At 50.5% G+C, this 23,149-nt stretch overlaps 1 protein-coding gene across 2 annotated transcripts in view; it reads left to right on the forward strand.

The window, feature by feature from the left end:
- The window catches only part of ATP6V0D1 (ATPase H+ transporting V0 subunit d1), a 153,107-nt gene that overhangs the window by 112,153 nt on the left and 17,805 nt on the right, over positions 1–23,149 (forward strand). For both annotated transcript variants that reach the window (XM_075325710.1, XM_075325708.1), the window contains exon 6: positions 19,829–20,005. In XM_075325710.1, coding sequence (XP_075181825.1) covers positions 19,829–20,005 — 177 coding nt within the window. The remainder of the gene's footprint in view (positions 1–19,828; positions 20,006–23,149) is intronic.

Consider the following 23,149-nt stretch of genomic DNA (forward strand, 5'->3'; position numbering starts at 1 on the left):
CCCTTAAGGGACAAGTTTCTGCCTTTGTCAATATTTTTCCAGAAGCAGCTGGCTTCTCGTCCTCAGGTCCGTACCTTTCTTCAAGGGGTAGCGCATTTGGTCCCTCCTTATCGCCACCCCTTAGATCCCTGGGATCTCAATCTGGTTCTCGGAGCTCTTCAGCTTCCTCCTTTCGAACCTCTGAGAGAAATCTCTCTTCAACGACTGTCTTGGAAGGTTGCCTTTTTAGTCGCCATTACCTCTATCAGGCGAGTGTCCGAACTGGCGGCCCTTTCCTGTCGCTCACCTTACCTGATATTCCATCATGATAAGGTGGTCCTTCGGCCTTCCCCCGCCTTTCTTCCGAAGGTCGTATCTTCTTTCCACTTAAACGAGGACATTGTGTTGCCGTCACTCTGCCCGGCCCGGTCCACTCCTTTTGAAAAAGCCCTTCACGCTCTAGATCTTGTCAGGGCTCTGTGGATCTACATCTCCAGAACAGCAAGTCCGATGCCCTCTTCTTCCTCTCAGAAGGATACAAAAAGGGCAACCAGGCTTCTAAATCCATGATTTCTCGATAGATCAGGACTGCCATCTGTGAGGCTTACAAAGCACAAGGTTTTGTTCCTCCTCAATCTGTGCGGGCCCACTCTGTGCGAGCAGTGGGTGCTTCCTGGGCTATCCGCCATCAGGCTTCGGCGGCTCAACTTTGCAAGGCCGCTACCTGGTCCAGTGTGCACACGTTTACAAAATTCTACAGAGTGCATACGTATGCCTCCGCAGATGCTGCTCTTGGAAGACAAGTCCTTCAGGCGGCAGTGGTCCATTTATAAGTGGCCACTGCTCGGTTTTTGACAGTGTTCTGATATGTGTTCACTGCAGTTGCAGTCATTAGTCAGCTCTTAGTCTGATGTTATACACTGTTAATAGTTCAGTTCCCACCCAGGGACTGCTTTGGGACGTACCACTGTCTGTGTCCCCCAATGAAAAGGCGAGAAAGGAAATGACATTTTTGTGTACTCACAGTAAAATGTCTTCCTTGGAGCCTTTCATTGGGGGACACAGCTCCCACCCTTGTGGTTTTGGTTGTCCTTCTCCTACTGCTTTTACACCAAACTGAGCTAGTTTCCTGCCTAGTTAGGGTATATGCTGTGGGGGAGGAGCTAACACTTTTTCAAATCTAGTGTCACGCCTCCCCTGGAGACATCATAATACCCACTGTCTGTGTCCCCCAATGAAAGGCTCCAAGGAAGACCATTTTACGGTGAGTACACAAAAATGTCATTTTTAAGACGTCTGAATTCTGATATGACAATATCGTCTGCAATCACTTGAAACTCTCACATGATGAGAATTAGGCTATGTGCCCAAGGGAGATTTAAACCTGCGGATTTATCTGTGGAAAATCCACGGATTTTCTAGATTTTCCAGATAAATCCGCAGGTTTCAGCATGCACAGATACTCCCAATGTTATTCTATGGGACATGGGGAGTGCTGTGTCCATGCTGCGGATACGTGCAGCTGCGGAACATGCTGCGGATGTCACATATATACTTATGCTGCGGTGTTCACAGGCTTTGCTCCTTTCCATGTTGGCAGCGTTCATACTACAGCACAAGGGCGTGGTTCCTGGCTATCTGTCTCCATGTCGGGCCTGGCCAATCAGTGCTGCTGCTGCACCCTTTGCCTGCTTCTGGTTTTGCTCTTTTTGGCGGCAGTACCATTTTTCGTCGCTCATTTCTTTGGTTCACCAGGGTTCACTGCAGTGCTGTGGTTGAAGTCTTCCCCTCTACACCAGGTTCGCAGTCTGAGTAGGACTGCCTCTGCTTAGTGGTTGATATTGCTGCTCTCCAGCAGCATCCCTTCACTGCTTTCCTGCTCCCTCTGTCTCTAAGTTGCCTACGTCTAGAGAGGAACATGCTCGCCCTCCAGTCCTGCGTACCCTAGTCACTTATTATGCACGTGCCTGCTCTGTCAAAAGAGAATATGTCTACCCCCTATCTGGGCTGAAGATCTTACTTAGGCAGTTACTGAACTAACCAAGATATCACCTTTTGTTGCTGCTGTGGATCATGTTCCTCACCGCATTGGGGGCTCTGTCTGACTCTTGTAGCAGTCGATCATCTTGTGGCTGCTTAGCAATATCGCAGTCCTCGGCTGTGTTATAATTGCCCTCAAGTATCTTCTCTCTCCAGTTCTCCATCGCTGAAAGGGCGACCTGAGGCATTTCCATCTCCTAAGGGACTACATTCTCCAGAGCGCTCTGGCTCGGACTCTAGCTCAAGGGCAGAGTCGGTGCTGGACCTGTATCAGGTGGGAAAGTTGAGATATATGGTTAAGTTTAATTCCAGCTGTTGATTTTTCTCTTGCAGTCAGACCCCAGTCTATCTAATGAAGCAGGTTCTTTAGGAAAGAAGTGCCGTACTGAAATGCTTTTCAGACCATGAGGCATTTACAGGAGGTCTGGGAACATCCGGACAAATGTTTCCAGAAACTCAGTCGTACGGAGTTATTGTACCTTTTCTCATTTTAATTAGTGGCATCTTGGTCGACTGCGGTGGTGGTAGGCACTCCTGTTTCTCACCGCTATAAAACCACCATCTTGCCCCTTGGTGAGGTGGCTGCATTAAAGGATTGTACAGACAGACATATTGAGTCTGTACCTAATTCCACCTTTGAGGCAGCAAGTTGTACCCTTTGTCTGGCTTTTGCCGCCACTTGGGTTGTTAAGGCTGTGTCAGCTTGGGCTAAAAACCTATGTCGTAGCCGGGATAGAATTGGCCGAAATAGCAGACCAGATTGCTTATTTATGTTCTGGATCATTGGATGTGACAGAAGGCTCCACTCATGCTGTGAGCAATTGTGTGGCTATTCGCCGCATGTTGTGGCTCAAAGTTTGGAGTTTGGATCTAACTTCTAAGCAGTCTCTCATGGGGCTTCCTTTTCAGGGGTCTCATCTTTTTGGTACCAGGCTGGGTAAGATTATTGCTGACAATACTAGAGGTAAGACTACTCTACTGCTTCAAGCAAGGGCAAGCCAACTGTTTAGCAAGTGCCGGTGCCCTTAAGACCATGTTCTGGGCCCGGAGGCAAAGCCTCTGGCCCTCGAGGTAACAGAGGGGTTGAAGCATGACTAGTAGCCCCCACTTGGGTATTTTTACCAGAGTTGATGGTTGCCTCTTCTTTTTTTTTTTTTTTTTTTTTTTCCAAGAAGCAGAAGGTTTGGGGCTGTCAGCAATCTTTAGGTCAGAGAAATTGTTTCCTCAGGTTACAAGATAGAGTTCTTGTCCATTCCGCAAGAACAATGGTTCTGGTCCCATCCCCCAGTGTAAGATGTGGTTTCCATCAGGCTATCTCTTCCCTGCATCAAGCAGGGGTCATTGTAGGGGTTCCACCCTTAGAAAGGTTCAAGAGTTTATATTCAAATCTTTCTTCGGCGCACTATTGGGAGACCCAGACGATTGGGTGTATAGCTACTGCCTCCGGAGGCCACACAAAGCATTACACTAAAAAGTGTAAGGCCCCTCCCCTTCTGGCTATACACCCCCAGTGGGATCACTGGCTCACCAGTTTTCTGCTTTGTGCGAAGGAGGCACACATCCATGCATAAGCTCCACTGTTTAGTCAGCAGTAGCTGCTGACTATATCGGATGGAAGAAAAGAGGGCCCATGTAGGGCCCCCAGCATGCTCCCTTCTCACCCCGCTTGTGGTTTGTAAGGTTGAGGTACCTATTGCTGGTACGGCGGCTGGAGCCCACATGCTGTTTTCCTTCCACATCCCCCTGAGGGGCTCTGAGGAAGTGGGATCTTACTGGCCCCAAAGCCCTGAGGCCGGGCTCCATCCACAGACCCATTGAACCTGCTGGATACGGAGCTGGGTACCGTTCAGGGACATGGCCCTGCACCATTCAGGTACTCTGTGTCCCCGTACACACAGGCACAGCACACTCCAGACTTGCTGGGTGTGCTAGTGCGCCGGGGACAGTAAAGGGTTACAGTCACTGCAGCCTAGCTGAGTGACTTTATGTATGGGGAACTACCGCGCCGGACGCTCCGGGAGCGGCGGCGCGGCTGGGACTTGTAGTGCGCTGGGGACTTAGCGCCGACCGCGCTTTTACGGCGGCGGCGCTTATAAATCCAGTCCCCGGCTTTTGCGGCCTAGCTCCGCTTCGTTCCCGCCCCCACCCTGTCAATCAGGGTAGGGGAGAGACGCTGTACAATCAGCAGCGCCGAGGGCTGGAGCCTTATTTACATGCTCCAGCCCTCTCACTGGACACTGTGGGACGCCGGTTTCCCGCTCTGACTTGGGGGCACGCCCACGGCCCGCCCCTACTCACACGAGCTGGAGAAGGACGCCGCAGCCATTCCTGCAGTCCGAGCTGAGAGATCGGACTCTGGGCGACCAGGCACAGGACTAGGGCGACCACGCACCCGCTTATAGGCGGGCGGTAAGCGGCACCTGAAGTGCTGACCCCACTAAATACCGCAGTTGTCCATTTGTATTTTTATGCTTATACTGCATAGGTCGCTATTTTTGGCTATATGCCCTCTTAGATGGCGACACATCAGCAGCAGGAAAGCGGGGGTGCTAAGGCACAGGCTTTCTATGCTGCTTGTATTGCATGTACTGAAGTGTTCATGTGTATTTATGCTTGTATGCTATACACTGCACTGTACGGTCGCTAGTCTGGGCTATTTTCGCCTAGAATGACTAGACTACAGCAGCAGAAAAGCAGGGGTGCTGAGGCACAGGTTTTTTCTATGCTGCTTGTATTGCAGGGGTTGCAGTGTTCATTTGTACTTATGCTTGTATGCTATACATTGCACTGTATGGTCGATATTCTGGCCTATATTCCCCTAGATGGCTAGTCTACAGCAGCAGAAAAGCAGGGGTGCCAAGGCACAGGCTTTCTATGCTGCTTGTATTGCATGTGCTGCAGTGTTCATTGTACTTTATGCTTGTATGCTATACATTGCATTGTACGGTCGCCATTCTTGGCTCTATGTCTTAGATGGCTAGTCGGCAGCAGCATATAAGCAACACAGGCTTTCGATGCTGTTTTTACTGCATGTGACACTGTTCCACGGCACTGAACCCCATTGTGTGCAATGCTCCCCTGGAGCACTTGGTCAGCCGGGGTCTCTACTAGACGTGGCCAAAGGAACCACCTGTCAACCCTGTCCAAGGACAGGGATGGAGTTGCATTAGAGACTTGCAGTCCGGACAGGCCATGGGCAAATCATTGCTCCCTGGCCACCCTCATTGGGAATAAAATCGGTTCCCCGGGGGGGGTCCCAGGAGGCTCTCTGTATGATGAGGCAGACGTAGCTCATCAGGACTTTGATCCTGACAACGCTCTCAATCCGGATACACCGGATGGTGACGCCATAAGGAATGATCCTATAGCGTCCATCAATGGAATGTTGGATCTTTCTCCCTCAGCTCCCCCAGCGGAGGAGTCAGCTTCACAGCAGGAGAAGTCCCATTTCAGTAGCTCAAACGTATTTTGAGTTTTTTTCTGGCCACGCTGACTTCAGAGAAGCAGTCCAGGAACACCACGCTTACCAGATAAGCGTTTTCTCCAAACGTATTAAGGATACACGTTATCCTTTTCCCCCTGACGTGGTCAAGCGCGGGACCCAGGGTCCAAAGGTGGATTCTCCAATCTCCAGGCTTGCGGCTAGAGCTATAGTTGCAGTGGAGATGGGACTTCACTTAAAGATGCCAGACAGATAGACTGTGGTTGAAATCTGTCTATGAGGCTATCGGCGTGTCGGTTGCTCCGGCATTTACAGCCGTATGGGCACCCTAAGCTTTTCAGCTGTCCTTGCACAGCTGGTCTTGAGCATATGTACATTTGTGCCGCAGGGGCGTCCGTATCCTCGCAATGTCTGCATTGCGACTTACCCTATTAATGCTGTCCTGGAAGGACAGTCGAGGTTTCGGTCCTTCCCAAGCTCGGGCAGGTCCCAATTGTCCTCGTCCAAAAGAGCTGAAAATCCTCAGAGGGGCTCAGTTTCCGGGGGCTCAATCACGCCCAAGGAAGGCAGCCGGAGGAACCGCTACCAAGGCGGTCTCCTCATGACTCTCAGCTCTCTCATCTCTCCGCATCCGCGGTTGATGGCAGACTCGCTCGCCTTTGGCGACATTTAGCTGCCACAGGTCACAGACCGGTGGGTGACGGACATTGTGCCCACGTGCACAGGACAGAGTTCTGTTCTCGTCCTCCGACTCGATTCTTCAGAACGTCCCCACCTCCCCACCGAGCCGATGCTCTTCTGCAGGCAGAAGGAGTGGTAATCCCTGTTCCTCTTCAGGAACAAGACACGGTTTTCCTCCAATCTGGTTGTGGTGCCAAAAAAGGATGGCTCTTTCCGTTCCGTTCTGGACCTAAAACTGCTCAACAAGCACGTGGAGGCCAGGCGGTTCCGGATGAAACCCTCCGCTCCGTCATTGCCTCAATGTCTCAAGGATATTTCCTAGCATCAATAGACATCAAAGATGCTTATCTCCACGTGCCGATTGCTACAGAGCACCAATGTTTTCTACGTTTCGTGATGGGAGACGACCATCTTCAGTTCGTAGCTCTGCCATTCGGTCTGGCGACAACCCCACGGGTGTTCACCAAGGTCATGGCGGCAGTGGTAGCAGTCTTGCACTCACAGGGACACTCTGTGATCCCTTACTTGGACGATCTACTTGTCAAGGCACCCTCTCAAGAGGCATGCCAATTCAGCCTCAATGTTGCGCTGGAGACTCTCCAGACGTTCGGGTGGATCATCGACTTCTCAAAGTCAAACCTGTCACCGACCCAATCACTAACGTCTCTTGGTATGGAGTTTCATACTCTCTCAGCGATAGTGAAGCTTCCGCTGGACAAGCAGCGGTCACTACAGACTGGGGTGCAGACTCTCCGTCAAGGTCAGTCGCACTCCTTAAGACGCCTCATGCACTTCCTCGGGAAGATGATGGCGGCAATGGAGGCGGTTCCGTTTGCGCAGTTTCATCTGCGTCCTCTTATTGGGACATTCTCCGCCAATGGGGCGGGAAGTCAACATCCCTGAACAGGAAAGTCTCCTTTTCACAGAAGGACTCTCTGCAATGGTGGCTTCTTCCCACCTCATTATCACAGGGAAGATCCTTCCTACCACCGTCTTGGGCGGTAGTCACGACAGGCGCGAGTCTGTCAGGGTGGGGAGCAGTTTTTTCTCCACCACAGGGCTCAGGGTACGTGTACTCAGCAGGAGTCCACCCTTCAGATCCATGTTCTGGAAATCAGAGCAGTGTATCTTGCCCTACTAGCCTTCCAGCAGTGGCTGGAAGGAAAGCAGATCCGAATTCAGTCGGACAACTCCACAGCGGTGGCATACATCAATCACCAAGGAGGGACACGCAGTCGGCAAGCCTTCCAGGAAGTCCGGCGGATTCTGACGTGGGTGGAAGCCACGGCCTCCACCGTATCCGCAGTTCACATCCCCGGCGTAGAAAACTGGGAAGCAGACTTCCTCAGCCGCCAGGGCATGGACGCAGGGGAATGGTCCCTTCGCCCGGACGTGTTTCAGGAAATCTGTAGCCGCTGGGGAAGGCCGGACGTCGACCTAATGGCGTCCAGGCACAACAACAAGGTCCCAACCTTCATAGCACGGTCTCGCGATCACAGAACTCTGGCGGCAGACGCCTTAGTGCAAGATTGGTCGCAGTTCCGGCTCCCTTATGTGTTTCCACCTCTGGCACTCTTGCCCAGAGTGCTACGCAAGATCAGATCCGACTGCAGCCGCGTCATACTCGTCGCCCCAGACTGGCCAAGGAGGGCGTGGTATCCGGATCTGTGGCATCTCACGGTCGGCCAACCGTCGGCACTACCAGACCGACCAGACTTACTGTCCCAAGGGCCGTTTTTCCATCGGAATTCTGCGGCCCTGAACCTGACTGTGTGGCCATTGAGTCCTGGATCCTAGGGTCTTCAGGATTATCCCAAGGGGTCGTTGCCACCATGAGACAGGCTAGGAAGCCCACGTCCGCTAAGATCTACCACAGAACGTGGAGGATATTCTTATCCTGGTGCTCTGCTCAGGGAGTGTCTCCCTGGCCTTTTGCATTGCCTACCTTTTTTTCTTTCCTGCAATCTGGGTTAGAAAAAGGTTTGTCGCTCGGCTCCCTTAAAGGGCAAGTCTCGGCGCTATCCGTCTTTTTTTCAAAAGCGTCTAGCACGACTTCCTAAGGTGCGCACGTTCCTGCAGGGGGTTTGTCATATTGTACCCCCGTACAAGCGGCCGTTAGATCCATGGGATCTGAACAGGGTACTAGTTGCCCTCCAGAAGCCGCCCTTCGAGCCTCTGAGGGAGGTTTCACTTTCTAGACTATCACAGAAAGTGGCTTTTCTGGTAGCGATCACATCTCTTCGGAGAGTGTCTGAGCTAGCAGCGCTGTCATCCAAGGCTCCTTTCCTGGTCTTCCACCAGGACAAGGTAGTGCTGCGCCCCATTCAGGAGTTTCTCCCGAAGGTGGTATCCTCTTTTCATCTTAATCAGGATATCTCTTTGCCTTCGTTTTATCCTCATGCAGTTCATCGGTATGAGAAGGATTTACATTTGTTAGATCTGGTGAGAGCACTCAGAATCTACATTTCCCGCACGGCACCCTTGCGCCGTTCGGATGCACTCTTTGTCCTTGTCGCTGGTAAGCGCAAAGGGTCGCAGGCTTCTAAGGCCACCCTGGCTCGATGGATCAAAGAACCAATTCTTGAAGCCTACCGTTCTGCTGGGCTTCCGGTTCCATCAGGGCTGAAGGCCCATTCTACCAGAGCCGTGGGTGCATCCTGGGCATTACGACACCAGGCTACGGCTCAACAGGTGTGCCAGGCAGCTACCTGGTCGAGTCTGCACACTTTCACCAAACATTATCAGGTGCATACCTATGCTTCGGCGGACGCCAGCCTAGGTAGAAGAGTCCTGCAGGCGGCAGTTGCCTCCATATAGGGGAGGGCTGTCTTGCAGCTCTAACATGAGGTATTTCTTTACCCACCCAGGGACAGCTTTTGGACGTCCCAATCGTCTGGGTCTCCCAATAGAGCGCCGAAGAAGAAGGGAATTTTGTTACTTACCGTAAATTCCTTTTCTTCTAGCTCTTATTGGGAGACCCAGCACCCGCCCTGTTGTCCTTCGGGATTTTTGTTTTTTTTTCGGGTACACATGTTGTTCATGTTGAACGGTTTTTCAGTTCTCCGATGTTACTCGGAGTGAATTTGTTTAACCAAGTTATTGGCTTTCCTCCTTCTTGCTTTTGCACTAAAACTGGTGAGCCAGTGATCCCACTGGGGGTGTATAGCCAGAAGGGGAGGGGCCTTACACTTTTTAGTGTAATGCTTTGTGTGGCCTCCGGAGGCAGTAGCTATACACCCAATCGTCTGGGTCTCCCAATAAGAGCTAGAAGAAAAGGAATTTACGGTAAGTAACAAAATTCCCTTCTTTCCTTATTTTCAAGGAGGGCGGCTCTGTTCAGCCATTCTGGATTTAAGGTGTTTCAATAGGTTGGTGCAGGTAAGATTCTTCAAGATGGAGTCACACTGCTTCGTCATTGCGTCCATTGAAACCAGAGGGTTTCTGTCATCAATAGATATCCAAGACTCTTCCATGCATGTGCCGATATTTCCGGTTTACCAGCATTCTCTACTGTTGGTCATCACTCAGCATCATTAGCAGTTCAGTGGCCCTACCTTATGGTTAGCACTGATTATGGTGCACCTACTTTCTGTGGGTATAACGGTGATTCCCAATTTAGACAACATTCTTGTGAAAGCTTCAACCCAATCTCAGAATTTAGCAAAAAATTCGAACAAAATGCACTCTAATTCCCACTCAGCAGCTTCTCTTCCTGGAGATGATCTTCAACACTTCTCGGGGGCCTAACTTTCTTCGAGAGGAAAAAAATGGTTAGTTTACAGTCTTCCATCCAGACTGAGTTGTCTAGGCAAGCATTCCCTCCGGTTTTGCATTAGGGTTCTAGGTCAGATGGTGGCAGCTTTCAAAGAGGTCCTGTTTGGTCAGTTCCATTCAAGACAATTGTAGAACACCCTTCAAGCTCTTTTGTACAGGTTGTTTCAGTCCCTGGATCGGCCTATTTGCCTTCCATTTTGATGCCAACAGTCCCTCAGGTGATGGTTATCTCCCCCTTTTCTTTCCCGGGGTTTCTCCTTTCGCCCCGTTTAGTAGCAGAGTCTGTCCACAGATGCCAGTCTCTCCAGATGGGGTGCAGTTTTTCGATGCTTCTTGGCAAAAGGAACATAGAACTGTCAGGAGAAGCTCCTCCCAATCAGCGTAGAACTTAGGGTGACCTATCGAGCTGTTCTTCATTAGCAGCATCTACTTCAAGGACTACCAGTAAAGCTGGGTTCACACATAGCGACAACGACGTCGCTGCTACGTCACCATTTTCTGTGACACAACATCGACCCTGTAAGTCGCTGTTATGATCGCTGCTTAGCTGTCAAACACAGCAGACGCAGCAGCGATCATAACGACAAGCGTCGCTGTGGAAGCGATGCAGCGCTTGGTAACTAAGGTAAATATCGGGTAACCAACCAAAGTGCTTCTCTGGTTACCCGATATTTACCTTGGTTACCAGGGCACACCGCTTAGCGCTGGCTCCCTGCACTCATAGCCACAGTACACATCGGGTTAATAAGCAAATCTTTGCTTATTTCCCGATGTGTAGTCTGGCTGCGTGCAGGGAGCCGGCAGCACAGGCAGAGTGAGAGCGGCGGACGCTGGTAACAAAGGTAAATATCGGGTAACCAAGGAAAGGGCTTCCCTTGGTTACCCAATGTTTACCTTAGTTACAGCTTACCGCAGGCTGTCAGAAGCTGGCTCCCTGCTCGCTTCAGTTCGTCGCTCTCTCGCTGTCATACACAGCGATGTGTGCTTCACAGCAGGAGAGCAACGAGCAAAAAATGAAGCAGGACATTCAGCAACAAGAGGCGACCTCACAGCAGGGGCCGGGTCGTTGCTGGATGCCACACACAGCGACAGCGACGGGACGTCGCTGCTACGTCACAGAAAATGGTGACGTAGCAGCGACGTCGTTGTCGCTATGTGTGAACCCAGCTTTAGAATTCAGTCAAACAATGCCATGACGGTAGCATGTATCAACCAAGAAACAAGAAGACTATCCGCAAAATTGGAAGTGACAATAATTCTGAAGTGGGCAGAAGATAGACTTCCTCTGTTCTTGGCGGTTTACATTCCTGGGGTTGACAATTGGGCGGTGAACTTCCTCAGCCATCAACAGACCTGGGGAAGTGGGCTCTTCACCCAGAAGTGTTCAGCCAGATTCCTTGGGGCACTCCAGATTTCAGTCTAATTGCTTCCAGGCTAAACTACAGAGTGCCAAGGTTTGTTGCAATCTCTTGGGACTCTTAAGCAATGGGAGGGGACTGTCTGGTTATTTCTCGGTTTTGGTTCTCGCTTCCAGATCTCTTCCCACGTCTTCCTTTTTTTCTCAGGCTTCTCAAGAAGATCAGCATAGAGGGGATTCCGATAATCCTGGTGGCTCCAGATTGGCCTCAGAGGGCCTGGTACTCAGACATCATCAACCTTGTAGGGGATGCATTGTGGCCTCTTCTGGAACATCCAGATCTTTTGTCGCTGGGTCCATTTTACCACCACAATTTACAGCTGCTTACTTCAACGTCAAGGCTGTTGAAGTAACGATTCTGAGATAGACAGGCTTTTCAAAGTCAGTTATTCTGACTATAATTAAAACTCCAAAACCTTCTGTGCGTCGTATTTACTATCACACTTGGAAAGGTTACTTTCACTGGTGCGAGTCTGTTTACTTCTCCAATGTCCTCTTCCTGGCCTACTCTAATTTCTTTTTTGCAGTCTGGTGTAGAAGTGGGGCTAGCGCTTAATTCACTTAAAGGACAGATTTACACCCTAGTGGGGTTTTTTTTATGTCAAGGGATTTGACCATGGAACTACAAATCGAGACTTTTTCCAGGCAGTGTAGCATATCAGATCCCCTTATCAGCCACCCCTAGAATCTTGGAATAGTAATTTAGTTTTGGAGGTTCTCCAGTTTTCTCACTTTGAAACTATCCAAGAGATTCCTATGCTTAGTTTTAAGAAAAGCCATCTTTTCAAACAACAATCACCTCCATTAGGAGGGTTTCTGCATTGTGGGCGCTTTAGGGGTACTTCACACACAGCGAGATCGCTACTGAGATCGCTGCTGAGTCATGTTTTTTGTGACCTCATTAGCGATCTCGCTGTGTGTGACACTGAGCAGCGATCTGGCCCCTGCTGTGAGATCGCTGCTCGTTACACACAGACCTGGTTCGTTTTTTTATTGTTGCTCTCCCGCTGATGAGCACACATCGCTCTGTGTGACAGCGAGAGAGCAACAATCCTGAATGTGCAGGGAGCAGGAGCCGGCGTCTGACAGCCTGCGGTAAGCTGTAACCAAGGTAAACATCGTGTAACCAAGGTGGTTACCCGATATTTACCTTCGTTACCAGCCTCCGCAGCTCTCACGCTGCCAGTGCCGGCTCCTGCTCCCTGCACACGCTAAGCGAAGCGGTGTGCGCTGGTAACTAAGGTAAACATCGGGTAACCATACCCGATGTTTACCTTAGTTACCAGTGTCCGCAGCTTCCAGACGCCGGCTCCGTGCAAGTGCAGCGTCGCTTGCACGTCGCTGCTGGCTGGGGGCTGGTCACTGGTCGCTAGGGAGATCTGCCTGTTTGACAGCTCACCAGCGACCATGTAGCGACGCAGCAGCGATCCTGACCAGGTCCGATCGCTGGTGGGATCGCTGCTGCGTCGCTAAAGTGTGAAGCTACCCTTACTCCTGTGCTCATTACCTTGTTCTTCATCAAGATAAGGTGGTGTTAAGGCTGCTTCCAACTTTCCTCCCCAAGACCATTTCTGCTTTTCACCTTGATGAAGGCATTGTCTTTCCTTCTTTTTGCTCCCCTTCATCTCATCCAGTAGAAAGGAACCTGCATGGTCTGGATGTGATTATGGCCGTATGTTGTTCTTTGTTGTCTACAGCCCCTTTTAGATAGTTCAATTCCTTATGTGTCGTGCCAAATGGTCCCCACAGGGGGCTGACCTCCTACCAAGCGATGATCTCTCAATTGATCGACAATTTTTAAACTGGAGAAACTTATAAAGATTATTAATTATAGCCATAATGATTTATTATGGTTTTCTAGTGTGTCTGTAAAACATTTTTGTCTGAGTTTTTAGTAAGCTCTCCAGAAAAAAATTAAAATGTTGGAAACCCTGATTGTACTAATGTAAGGGGATCTCCCAACTCTTTCCAAGAGGTGTCGGGGGAGAAAAGGATCGGGCATGTTGGAATTTAAGCATCAATTCCTTGTGGGAGAGAAATGTCGATGGTGGCTTTCCCCTCTCCCCGGTGAAAACACTTGTAGTGCTCTGCAAAGTCGAACATTTATGGTTCAGAAGCGATCACTCTTTATTGACCACTATTAGAGGCACGTATTTCATGTTTTTCATACAAACCACAATGACCAGAATAAACGTTAGTCCCCCGACCCAAATTTCACACCCTCCTAATGGGTTAAGAGACTGTACTTTCTTTTTCGCTCCTAATTGGGAGACCCAGACAGTGGTGTATAGCTACTGCCCTCTGGAGGCCGCACAAAGAACTACACTTAAAAGTGTAAGGCCCCTCCCCTTCTGGCTATACACCCTCCCGTAGGAGTACAGATTCCTCAGTTTTAGCTTTGTGCGCAAGGAGGTCAGACACGCACGCATAGCTCCATTGTTTTTAGTCAGCAGCAGCTGCTGACTATGTCGGATGGAAGAAAAGAGGGCCCATAAACAGGGCTCCCAGCATGCTCCCTTCTCACCCCACTGTATGTCGGAGGTGTTTGTAAGGTTGAGGTACCCATTGCGGGTACGGCGGCAGGAGCCCACATGCTGATTCCTTCCCCATCCCTTTTTACAGGGCTCTGGGTGAAGTGGGATTTACTGGTCTCCAGGCACTGAGACCGTGCTCCATCTACAGCCCCTGGAGAAGATGCTGGATGGAGCGGAGTACATCAGGGACATGGCCCTGCTTCCTCAAGGTACTCTGTGTCCCCGTGCATTTGGCGCTCACACCGCAGCATGCTGGGTGTTGTAGTGCGCCGGGGGACATCAGCGCTACGGCGCTTGTGCCATGGCCTCATTCAGCTTCGCTGAAGCAGGCACACTTATAGGAATCGGTCGCGCCGGCCGCTGGGACTGCGGCGCGGCTGGCACTTGTGGTGCGCCGGGGACTTCAGCGCGGCCCGCGCTTTTACGGCGGCCGCGCTGATAACTCGAGTCCCCGGCTTTTGCGGCCTGCTTCCGTTCGTTCCCGCCCCCGGACCTGCCAGTCAGGAGAGGGGCGGGACGCTGGCCACGTCTAGGAATCGGTCACGCCGGCCGCTGGGGCTGCGGCGCGGCTGGCACTTGTGGTGCGCCGGGGACTTCAGCGCGGCCCGCGCTTTTACGGCGGCCGCGCTGATAACTCGAGTCCCCGGCTTTTGCGGCCTGCTTCCGTTCGTTCCCGCCCCCAGACCTGCCAGTCAGGAGAGGGGCGGGACGCTGGCCAGTGCATCAGCGCCGAGGGCTGGAGTCGTTTTTACATACTCCAGCCCTCACAATCGGCACAGAGGGGACACTGTTTCCCACACTTTTGTTTGGGAACTCCCACGGACCGCCCCTCTCCACAGACGCCGGCAGCCATTCCTGCTGACACGCTGAGCTGCAGAGGGGAGCCGGGGAGACCCAGACAAGGAATTCTGCAGCCTCTTACCCGCTATTCAGCGGGCGGTAAGCAGCCCTCAGGGCTCACCCCCTCTTGTGCCAGTAGTATTCTTAGTATTTTGTTTCTACAAATACTTTGTATTGCATAGCGCTGGTCGCCCTTTGGCTATAGACTCTCTCACATTGCAGAGAGCCAGCAGCATGTCGTCCGTAAAACGCAAGGGTGCCAAGGCACAGACATTATATGCTTCCTGCACCGCATGTGGGACTTTTCTACCGGCAGGCTCCACGGACCCCCATTGTGTGCAGTGCTCGGCCCCTGCGGCGCTTGCACAGTCGGGACCTCTGCTGGACGTGACCCAGGGTGTACCACCTGTGAATGCTGTCCAGGTGACAGGAACTGAGTTTGCAGCTTTTGCTGACAGAATGTCTCTCACTATGTCACAAATTCTTGACACATTGCGAGCTAGGCCTGTACTTCAGGCCACGGACACTGTGCAATCATTGCCCCCTGGTCCCCCTCAGCTCCAAGCTCCGGGACGGGCATATACACCTCAGGGTGAAGACTCTGACTCGGACGATGGCCCCGGGCAGCCTAAGCGGGCTCGCTATGACGGGCCTTCACATTCATCTCAATGGTCAGGATCCCAGCGAGATGAATCTATGGGTGATGAGGCGGACGTAACTGATCAGGATTCTGATCCTGGGACCGCTCTCAATCTAGATACACCAGATGGTGACGCCATAGTTAATGATCTTATATTTAACATCAATAAGATGTTAAATATTTCCCCACCAGCTCCTCTTGTGGAGGAGTCAGCTTCGCAGCACGAGAGAATCCATTTCAGATACCCTAAGCGTACTTTAAGCACTTTTCTGGACCACGCTGACTTTAGAGACGCAATCCAGAAACCCCACGCTTATCCTGAAAGGCGTTTTCCTAAACGGCTTAAAGATACACGCTATCCTTTTCCCCCTGAGGTGGTCAAGGGTTGGACCCAGTGTCCAAAAGTGGATCCTCCAATTTCCAGGCTTGCAGCTAGATCCTTGGTGCAGTTGAAGATGGAGCGGCACTTAAAGATGCCACTGATAGGCAGATGGAGCTCTGGCTGAAATCCATCTATGAAGCGATTGGAGCGTCATTAGCGCCTTCTTTTGCAGCCGTATGGGCACTCCAAGCTATCTCAGCCGGGCTTGCGCGAGTTGACTCCGTCACACGTGCATTTGCCCCGCAGGTAGCACCATTGACCTCGCAAATGGCGGCATTCGCGTCGTACGCGATTAATGCTGTTCTTGACGCTACAAGCCGCACGGCAGTGGCGTCAGCCAACGCCGTTGTTTTGCGTAGGGCCCTGTGGTTGAGACATTGGAAAGCAGATTCTCATTCCAAGAAGTGCTTAACCAATTTGCCTTTTTCTCGTGACCGATTGTTTGGAGAGCGTTTGGATGAAATCATCAAACACTCCAAGGGTAAGGACTCATCCTTACCGCAACACAGACAAAACAGACCCCAACAGAGGAAGGGTCAGTCTGGTTATCGGTCCTTTCGAGGACCGGGCAGGTCCCAATTCGCCTCGTCAAAAAAGACTCATAAAGACCAGAGACGCTCAGATTCTTGGAGGTCTCAGTCACGCCCAAAAAGGACAGCCGGAGGAACCGTTGCCAAGACGGCGTCCTCCTGACTTGCGGTCTCCGATTCCCACACCCGCGGTCGGTGGGAGGCTTTCCCACTTTGGCGACATCTGGCTGTCACACGTCAAAGACCGTTGGGTGAGGGATATTCTGTCTCACGGGTACAGGATAGAGTTCAGTTCTCGTCCGCCAACTCGTTTCTTCAGAACTTCTCCACCACCAGACCGAGCCGATGCTCTGTTGCAGGCGGTGGCCGCTCTAAAGGCGGAAGGAGTGGTGACCTCCGTCCCTCTTCAGGAACAAGGTCACGGTTTTTACTCCAATCTGTTTGTGGTCCCAAAAAAGGACGGATCGTATCGGCCCGTCCTGGATCTAAAGTTGCTCAACAGACACGTACAAGTCAGGAGGTTCCGGATGGAATCCCTACGCTCCGTCATAGCCTCAATGTCTCAAGGAGATTTTCTAGCATCAATAGATATCAAAGATGCGTATCTCCACGTGCCGATCGCACCAGAGCATCAGCGTTTCCTACGCTTCGTCATACACGACGAACACCTGCAGTTCGTAGCGTTACCTTTCGGTCTGGCAACAGCCCCCCGGGTCTTCACCAAAGTCATGGCAGCAGTAGTAGCTGTTCTGCACTCGCAGGGTCACTCGGTCATCCCGTATCTAGACGACCTGCTTATAAAGGCACCCTCTCAAGAGGCATGCCAACACAGTCTGAATGTGGCGAGTTTCGGGTGGATTATCAACTTTCCAAAGTCTCATCTAACCCCGACACAATCTCTGACTTATCTTGGCATGGAGTTTCATACTCTCTCAGCGATAGTGAAGCTTCCACTGGACAAGCAGTGCTCGCTACGGACTGGAGTGCAATCTCTCCTTCAGAGCCAGTCGCACTCACTGAGGCGCCTCATGCATTTCCTAGGAAAGATGGTAGCAGCAATGGAGGCAGTCCCGTTCGCGCAGTTTCATCTGCGCCCTCTACAATGGGACATTCTACGCCAATGGGACGGGAAATCGACGTCCCTCGACAGGACTGTCTCCCTCTCTGACTGCCAAGGACTCTCTGCGTTGGTGGCTTCTCCCCACCTCATTGTCACAGGGAAAGTCGTTCCTTCCCCCGTCCTGGGCAGTGGTCACGACGGATGCGAGCCTATCAGGGTGGGGAGCGGTGTATCTCCACCACAGGGCTCAGGGGATGTGGACTCTGGAAGAGTCCACCCTGCAGATCAATGTTCTGGAAATCAGAGCAATCTATCTTGCCCTGCGAGCCTTCCAACAATGGCTGGAAGGCAAGCAGATTCGGATTCAGTCGGACAATGTCACGGCACAACAACAAGGTCCCAGTTTTCAGGGCACGGTCTCACGATCACCGAGCACTGGCGGCAGACGCCTTGGTTCAGGATTGGTCGCAATTCCGACTCCCCTATGTGTTCCCACCTCTAGCATTGTTACCCAGAGTTCTCCGGAAAATCAGGTCCGACTGCCATCGAGCCATACTCGTCGCTCCAGATTGGCCAAGAAGGTCGTGGTACCCGGATCTGTGGCATCTCACGGTAGGCCAACCGTGGACACTACCAGACCGTCCAGATTTGCTGTCTCAAGGGCCGTTTTTTCCATCTGAATTCTGCGGCCCTGAACCTGACTGTGTGGCCATTGAGTCCTGGATCCTAGCGGCCTCAGGTTTATCTCATGAGGTTGTTGCCACAATGAGACAGGCTAGAAAACCATCCTCAGCTAAGATCTATCACAGAACGTGGAAGATATTCTTAGCGTGGTGCTTGGCTCAAGGGTTTTCTCCCTGGCCATTTGCATTGCCAATTTTTCTTTCCTTCCTGCAGTCTGGGTTAGAAAAAGGTTTGTCGCTTAGCTCTCTTAAGGGTCAAGTCTCCGCGCTATCCGTATTCTTTCAGAAGCGCTTGGCACGGCTTTCTAAAGTACGCACGTTTCTCCAAGGAGTTTGTCATATCGTTCCTCCTTACAGACGGCCATTGGAACCCTGGGATCTGAACAAGGTTCTCATTGCTCTCCAGAAGCCGCCTTTCGAGCCTTTGAAAGAGGTTCCCCTTTCTCGGCTTTCACAAAAGGTAGTTTTTCTTGTGGCGGTCACGTCTCTTCGAAGAGTGTCCGAGCTAGCGGCGTTATCTTGCAAATCTCCCTTCCTGGTGTTTCACCAAGACAAGGTAGTACTGCGTCCAATTCCAGAGTTTTCTCCCAAGGTGGTTTCTTCCTTTCATCTCAATCAGGATATCACTTTGCCATCTTTGTGTCCGCATCCAGTTCACCAATTTGAAAAGGGTTTACATCTGTTGGACCTGGTGAGAGCACTCAGGATTTACATTTCTCGCACGGCGGCTCTACGCCGTTCTGATGCGCTCTTTGTCCTAGTCGCTGGTCAGCATAAGGGATCGCAAGCTTCCAAATCCACCCTGGCGCGGTGGATCAAGGAACCAATTCTTCACACATACCGTTCTGCTGGGCTTCCGATTCCATCTGGACTGAAGGCCCATTCTACCAGAGCCGTGGGTGCGTCCTGGGCATTGCGGCATCAGGCTACGGCTCAGCAAGTGTGCCAAGCGGCTACCTGGTCGAGTCTGCACACGTTTACCAAACACTATCAAGTGCATACCTACGCTTCGGCAGATGCCAGCCTAGGTAGACAGGTCCTTCAGGCGGCGGTGGCCCACCTGTAGGAAGAGGCTGTCTGACAGCCCGTTCATGTGGTATCTTTTTACCCACCCAGGGACTGCTTTTGGACGTCCCACTGTCTGGGTCTCCCAATTAGGAGCGAAAAAGAAGAAGGGAATTTTGTTTACTTACCGTAAATTCCTTTTCTTCTAGCTCCAATTGGGAGACCCAGCACCCGCCCTATTTGTTCTTAGGGTTTCGTTTTTTCGGGTGCACATGTTGTTCATGTTGTTTCTTAAGTTCTCCGATCGTGTTATCGGATTGAATTTGTTTTTGACACTGTTATTGGCTTTCCTCCTTCTTGCTTTGGTACTAAAACTGAGGAATCTGTACTCCTACGGGAGGGTGTATAGCCAGAAGGGGAGGGGCCTTACACTTTTAAGTGTAGTTCTTTGTGCGGCCTCCAGAGGGCAGTAGCTATACACCACTGTCTGGGTCTCCCAATTGGAGCTAGAAGAAAAGGAATTTACGGTAAGTAAACAAAATTCCCTTCTTGGTCTCCTGACACTGACAGTCTGGGTGATCTTGAAATATACCGTCTGAACCTTTGTGTATATGCAGATTTTAAGCAAATGCACATATTGTAGATTAATCCTGTCTTTCCATCACATGTTCTGTATAATAACTATTGTGGAAAGAAAACCTCGAGACTTTTGTGACAATACATAGCTGTGTAAGATGTCATTAAATGTTGTCATAGTAAATATGATTAGTGTACCTTCAAGCATCGAGTCTCATGATGATATGATGACGTTTTTTTTCTAGTTTGAAGCCGACCGCCGGGCGTTTATCATCACAATTAATTCATTTGGCACCGAGCTCTCGAAGGAAGACCGTGCCAAGTTGTTTCCACACTGCGGTAAATTGTACCCTGAAGGGTTGGCCCAGTTGGCGAGAGCAGATGACTATGAACAGGTCAAAACAGTAGCTGACTACTACCCTGTAAGTACATGCTAAATCCCTGTTATTTCTAACATATTCTCTTAACTCACAGCCAGCTGCTGCCTGATAGAGCAGGATCTTGAAACGTATAGATCCTGTAGACTTTTCTTTACCACGGAGTAACACATGACATGATTTATGTAGATACAGATTGTAGACTAAGCCACACAATGTCAGTCAGCTGCTGCAAAGGCCTAAGGCCTGCAGAACATTGGCATGTATTATAAAGTATAAACTCGTGGGAGTGGATTTACAGCCTCATTACTCTCAAGACAGTAATGTTTCAACAGTCATTTGTCTGGCAGCTCTCTCTCCCGACTCTCCCATACATCTGATGGCAATAGAGAGAACAAAATAACTATCAATCCAAAATCAGATGTGCTGGATGCTTATCTCCTTGATATCATGTGTCGGAGAGTCCGAAAACCACCATACACATTAGATTGTTAATGAGTTCTGCTTTACTCTAAAGGCTACTTTACACACTGCGATATCGGTCCCGATATCGCTAGTGTGGGTACCCGCCCCCACAACAGCCGTCACACATACATACCTGTCCGGCGACGTCGCTGTGACGGGCGAACCGCCTCCTTTCTAAGGTGGGCGGTCCGTGCGGCGTCACAGCGGCGTCACTGAACCGCCGCCCAATAGCAGCGGAGAGCCGGAGCTGAGCGGGACGTAACATCCCGCCCACCTCCTTCCTTCCTCATAGCGGCCGGGAGGCAGGTAAGGGGAGCTTCCTCGTTCCTGCGGCGTCACACGCAGCGATGTGTGCTGCCGCAGGAACGAGGAACAACTTCGTTACTGCTGCAGTAACGAGATTTGAGAATGGACCCCCATGTCGCCGATTAGCGATTTTGCACGTTTTTGCAACGATGCAAAATCGCTTATCGGTGTCACACGCAACGGCATCGCTAATGCGGCCGGATGTGCGTCACGAATTCCGTGACCCCAACGACTCCGCATTAGCGATGTCGCAGCGTGTAAAGCCCGCTTAAGCCTATTCGGTTTCGGAGGCTATACACTCTTTGACCCTGATTCATCAAGACCGATCAAAATCCCATTTTGCTGGGGGTTCGGACATAAACCCTGATGATACCACTGAATGTGGAGAGCGACGCCATATAAAAGCACCCCAATAAAAAATAATAATGAAAATTGGTGCTATTTTGTTATTCAGTTAAAAAACGCATAATTTATACTGTGCAAAATGATCATTGTCTAATTATAACTTAAAGGAAAAGATTTTAAAGGGGTAGTTCACTACTCTGCAATAGTGACCACATCACTGTAAAACTGATAGGGGAGGCTTTTTCTAAATACCTTGATTAGCCAATTATGCCTGTGAGCGGCGCTATTGTGGTTCGCTCATCCCCATGTAGTGATCCCCGGGCTCCGAGACCTCCTCTGAGATCCAGTGATGTCACGTTAACTTCCAGTTGACCCGACATCACCGAGCCCGGCCCCATTCTCCTTGAGTGACTGGGCTGTGGTGTTTCACTGCTCGTCACAGCCCAGCATCATTCCTGCTTGCGGCGCACTGGAGCAAAGGAGAGCGCGTGTGAGATGCTGCGCTGTTATGAGCGGTGAATCGCCACCCACAGCGCAGTCACTCAGGGAGATTGGAACCGACTTCGGTGATGTCAGGTCAACTGGAAGTTGACGTGGCATCACCAGATCTTTGAGGTCATGGAGCCCAGGGGGTCACTTCATGAGGATGAGTGGACCGCAATAGCGCCGCTCACAGGCAGAATTGGCTGATCATGGTATTTAGAAAAGGCCTTCCCTATCAGTTTTACTGGGTTGTGGCCACTATTGCAGAGTAGTGACCCATTCCTTTTAAGAAGAAATTAGGAATCATTTGTTTAAAAAATATAGCTTAACAGCTTAATAACCACACTCTTTACCAAAGAAATATCGGTGACAAATGTTTGTTAGTTGTGTCAAAGTAATGAAGATGCAACTGAAAAATAATGATATTGTGGAGAGCGATATGTAGTGCCCAAATCGGAAGAACGTAATGTAAGGAAAGATGCAGCAATCCCATGGGATATACTGTATATTGGTGAAAAGTTAGGTTAGTCCTCTATTGAGAAAGGGTTTTGGTTTTTTTTTTCCTTCTGCTTTCCTCCTTTATCTGTATTCGACCTTCCTTGTTTATTTAAACACCACATTGTTGCATTGATCTCTTTATGCAGTCTATTTTTATAAAAACTGTTTGGGAGGAATGTGAAACATGTAATAAAGCTACTATTAGATACTACCGCAGCGTAGAGAGACTACTTTTCCAACAGCAGCGCGATCCACCAGAAAGTGTCTATCTCCTTCTACTCTTGAATAATCAGTGATGTTCACCTCTGTGAGCCACACTAGTAATCTTACTCCAGTCCCAGGCTAAAGTAAGATTTCTGTTGTAAGGAACACCACTGCTTGTCATGAATTAGTAACGCGTAGCCCCCTGCAGCGCCTTGTCCCACCCCAACTCCATCCATTTTGGTGAAGCTAGGATACACTGGCATGAACAGTTGAAAATCTCTATCAGACAGTGGGATCACAGGTTCCAAAAACTGGAAGAACCACCATTCTTCTGTAACACGATAAGTTCCATTAGTTTTTTTTTCCCTCCACTTTCTGAGATGGAAGGTGCTCGTTATACCGATGTGATCTCAGCACTAGGACTGAGGCCTGGAGGATTTGAGTAGAACGAATTGTCACAAATGCCGAATCTCGATCCATTGTACGTCTGTGATTCTTGTAAAGAATATCCCACCACATTGCTATATTTAGTCTCTCCCACACCGTTTAGGTAGCTGTCGGGTAAACAATGGTTTGGTCGGTTTTTCATTTAGCCGGCAACTACAACGATCTTGCCCAACTTTCCCATACACAGAGGCTCTCGCTCTGCCATTCCTGTGTTCCCTATGAGAGAGCCACTATCTGACTCTTCTAGAAGCCATCAATTTACCAGAGAACGAAAGGATCGTCAGTCCGAAATCGGACAAGCCTGATCTTTATCTGTCAGGGACCATTCACATTAGACTAACGTCTGATTCAGCGGTCAGTCTAATGTGTTGGTGGCCTTCAGAATGGAGTCAAAACGTCACAATTTCCCTATTGTAGGCATTGCTGGAGGTCCCACGTTCG

The sequence above is a fragment of the Anomaloglossus baeobatrachus genome, chromosome 10 (assembly GCF_048569485.1).
Source record: "Anomaloglossus baeobatrachus isolate aAnoBae1 chromosome 10, aAnoBae1.hap1, whole genome shotgun sequence".
Lineage (NCBI taxonomy): Eukaryota > Metazoa > Chordata > Amphibia > Anura > Aromobatidae > Anomaloglossus > Anomaloglossus baeobatrachus.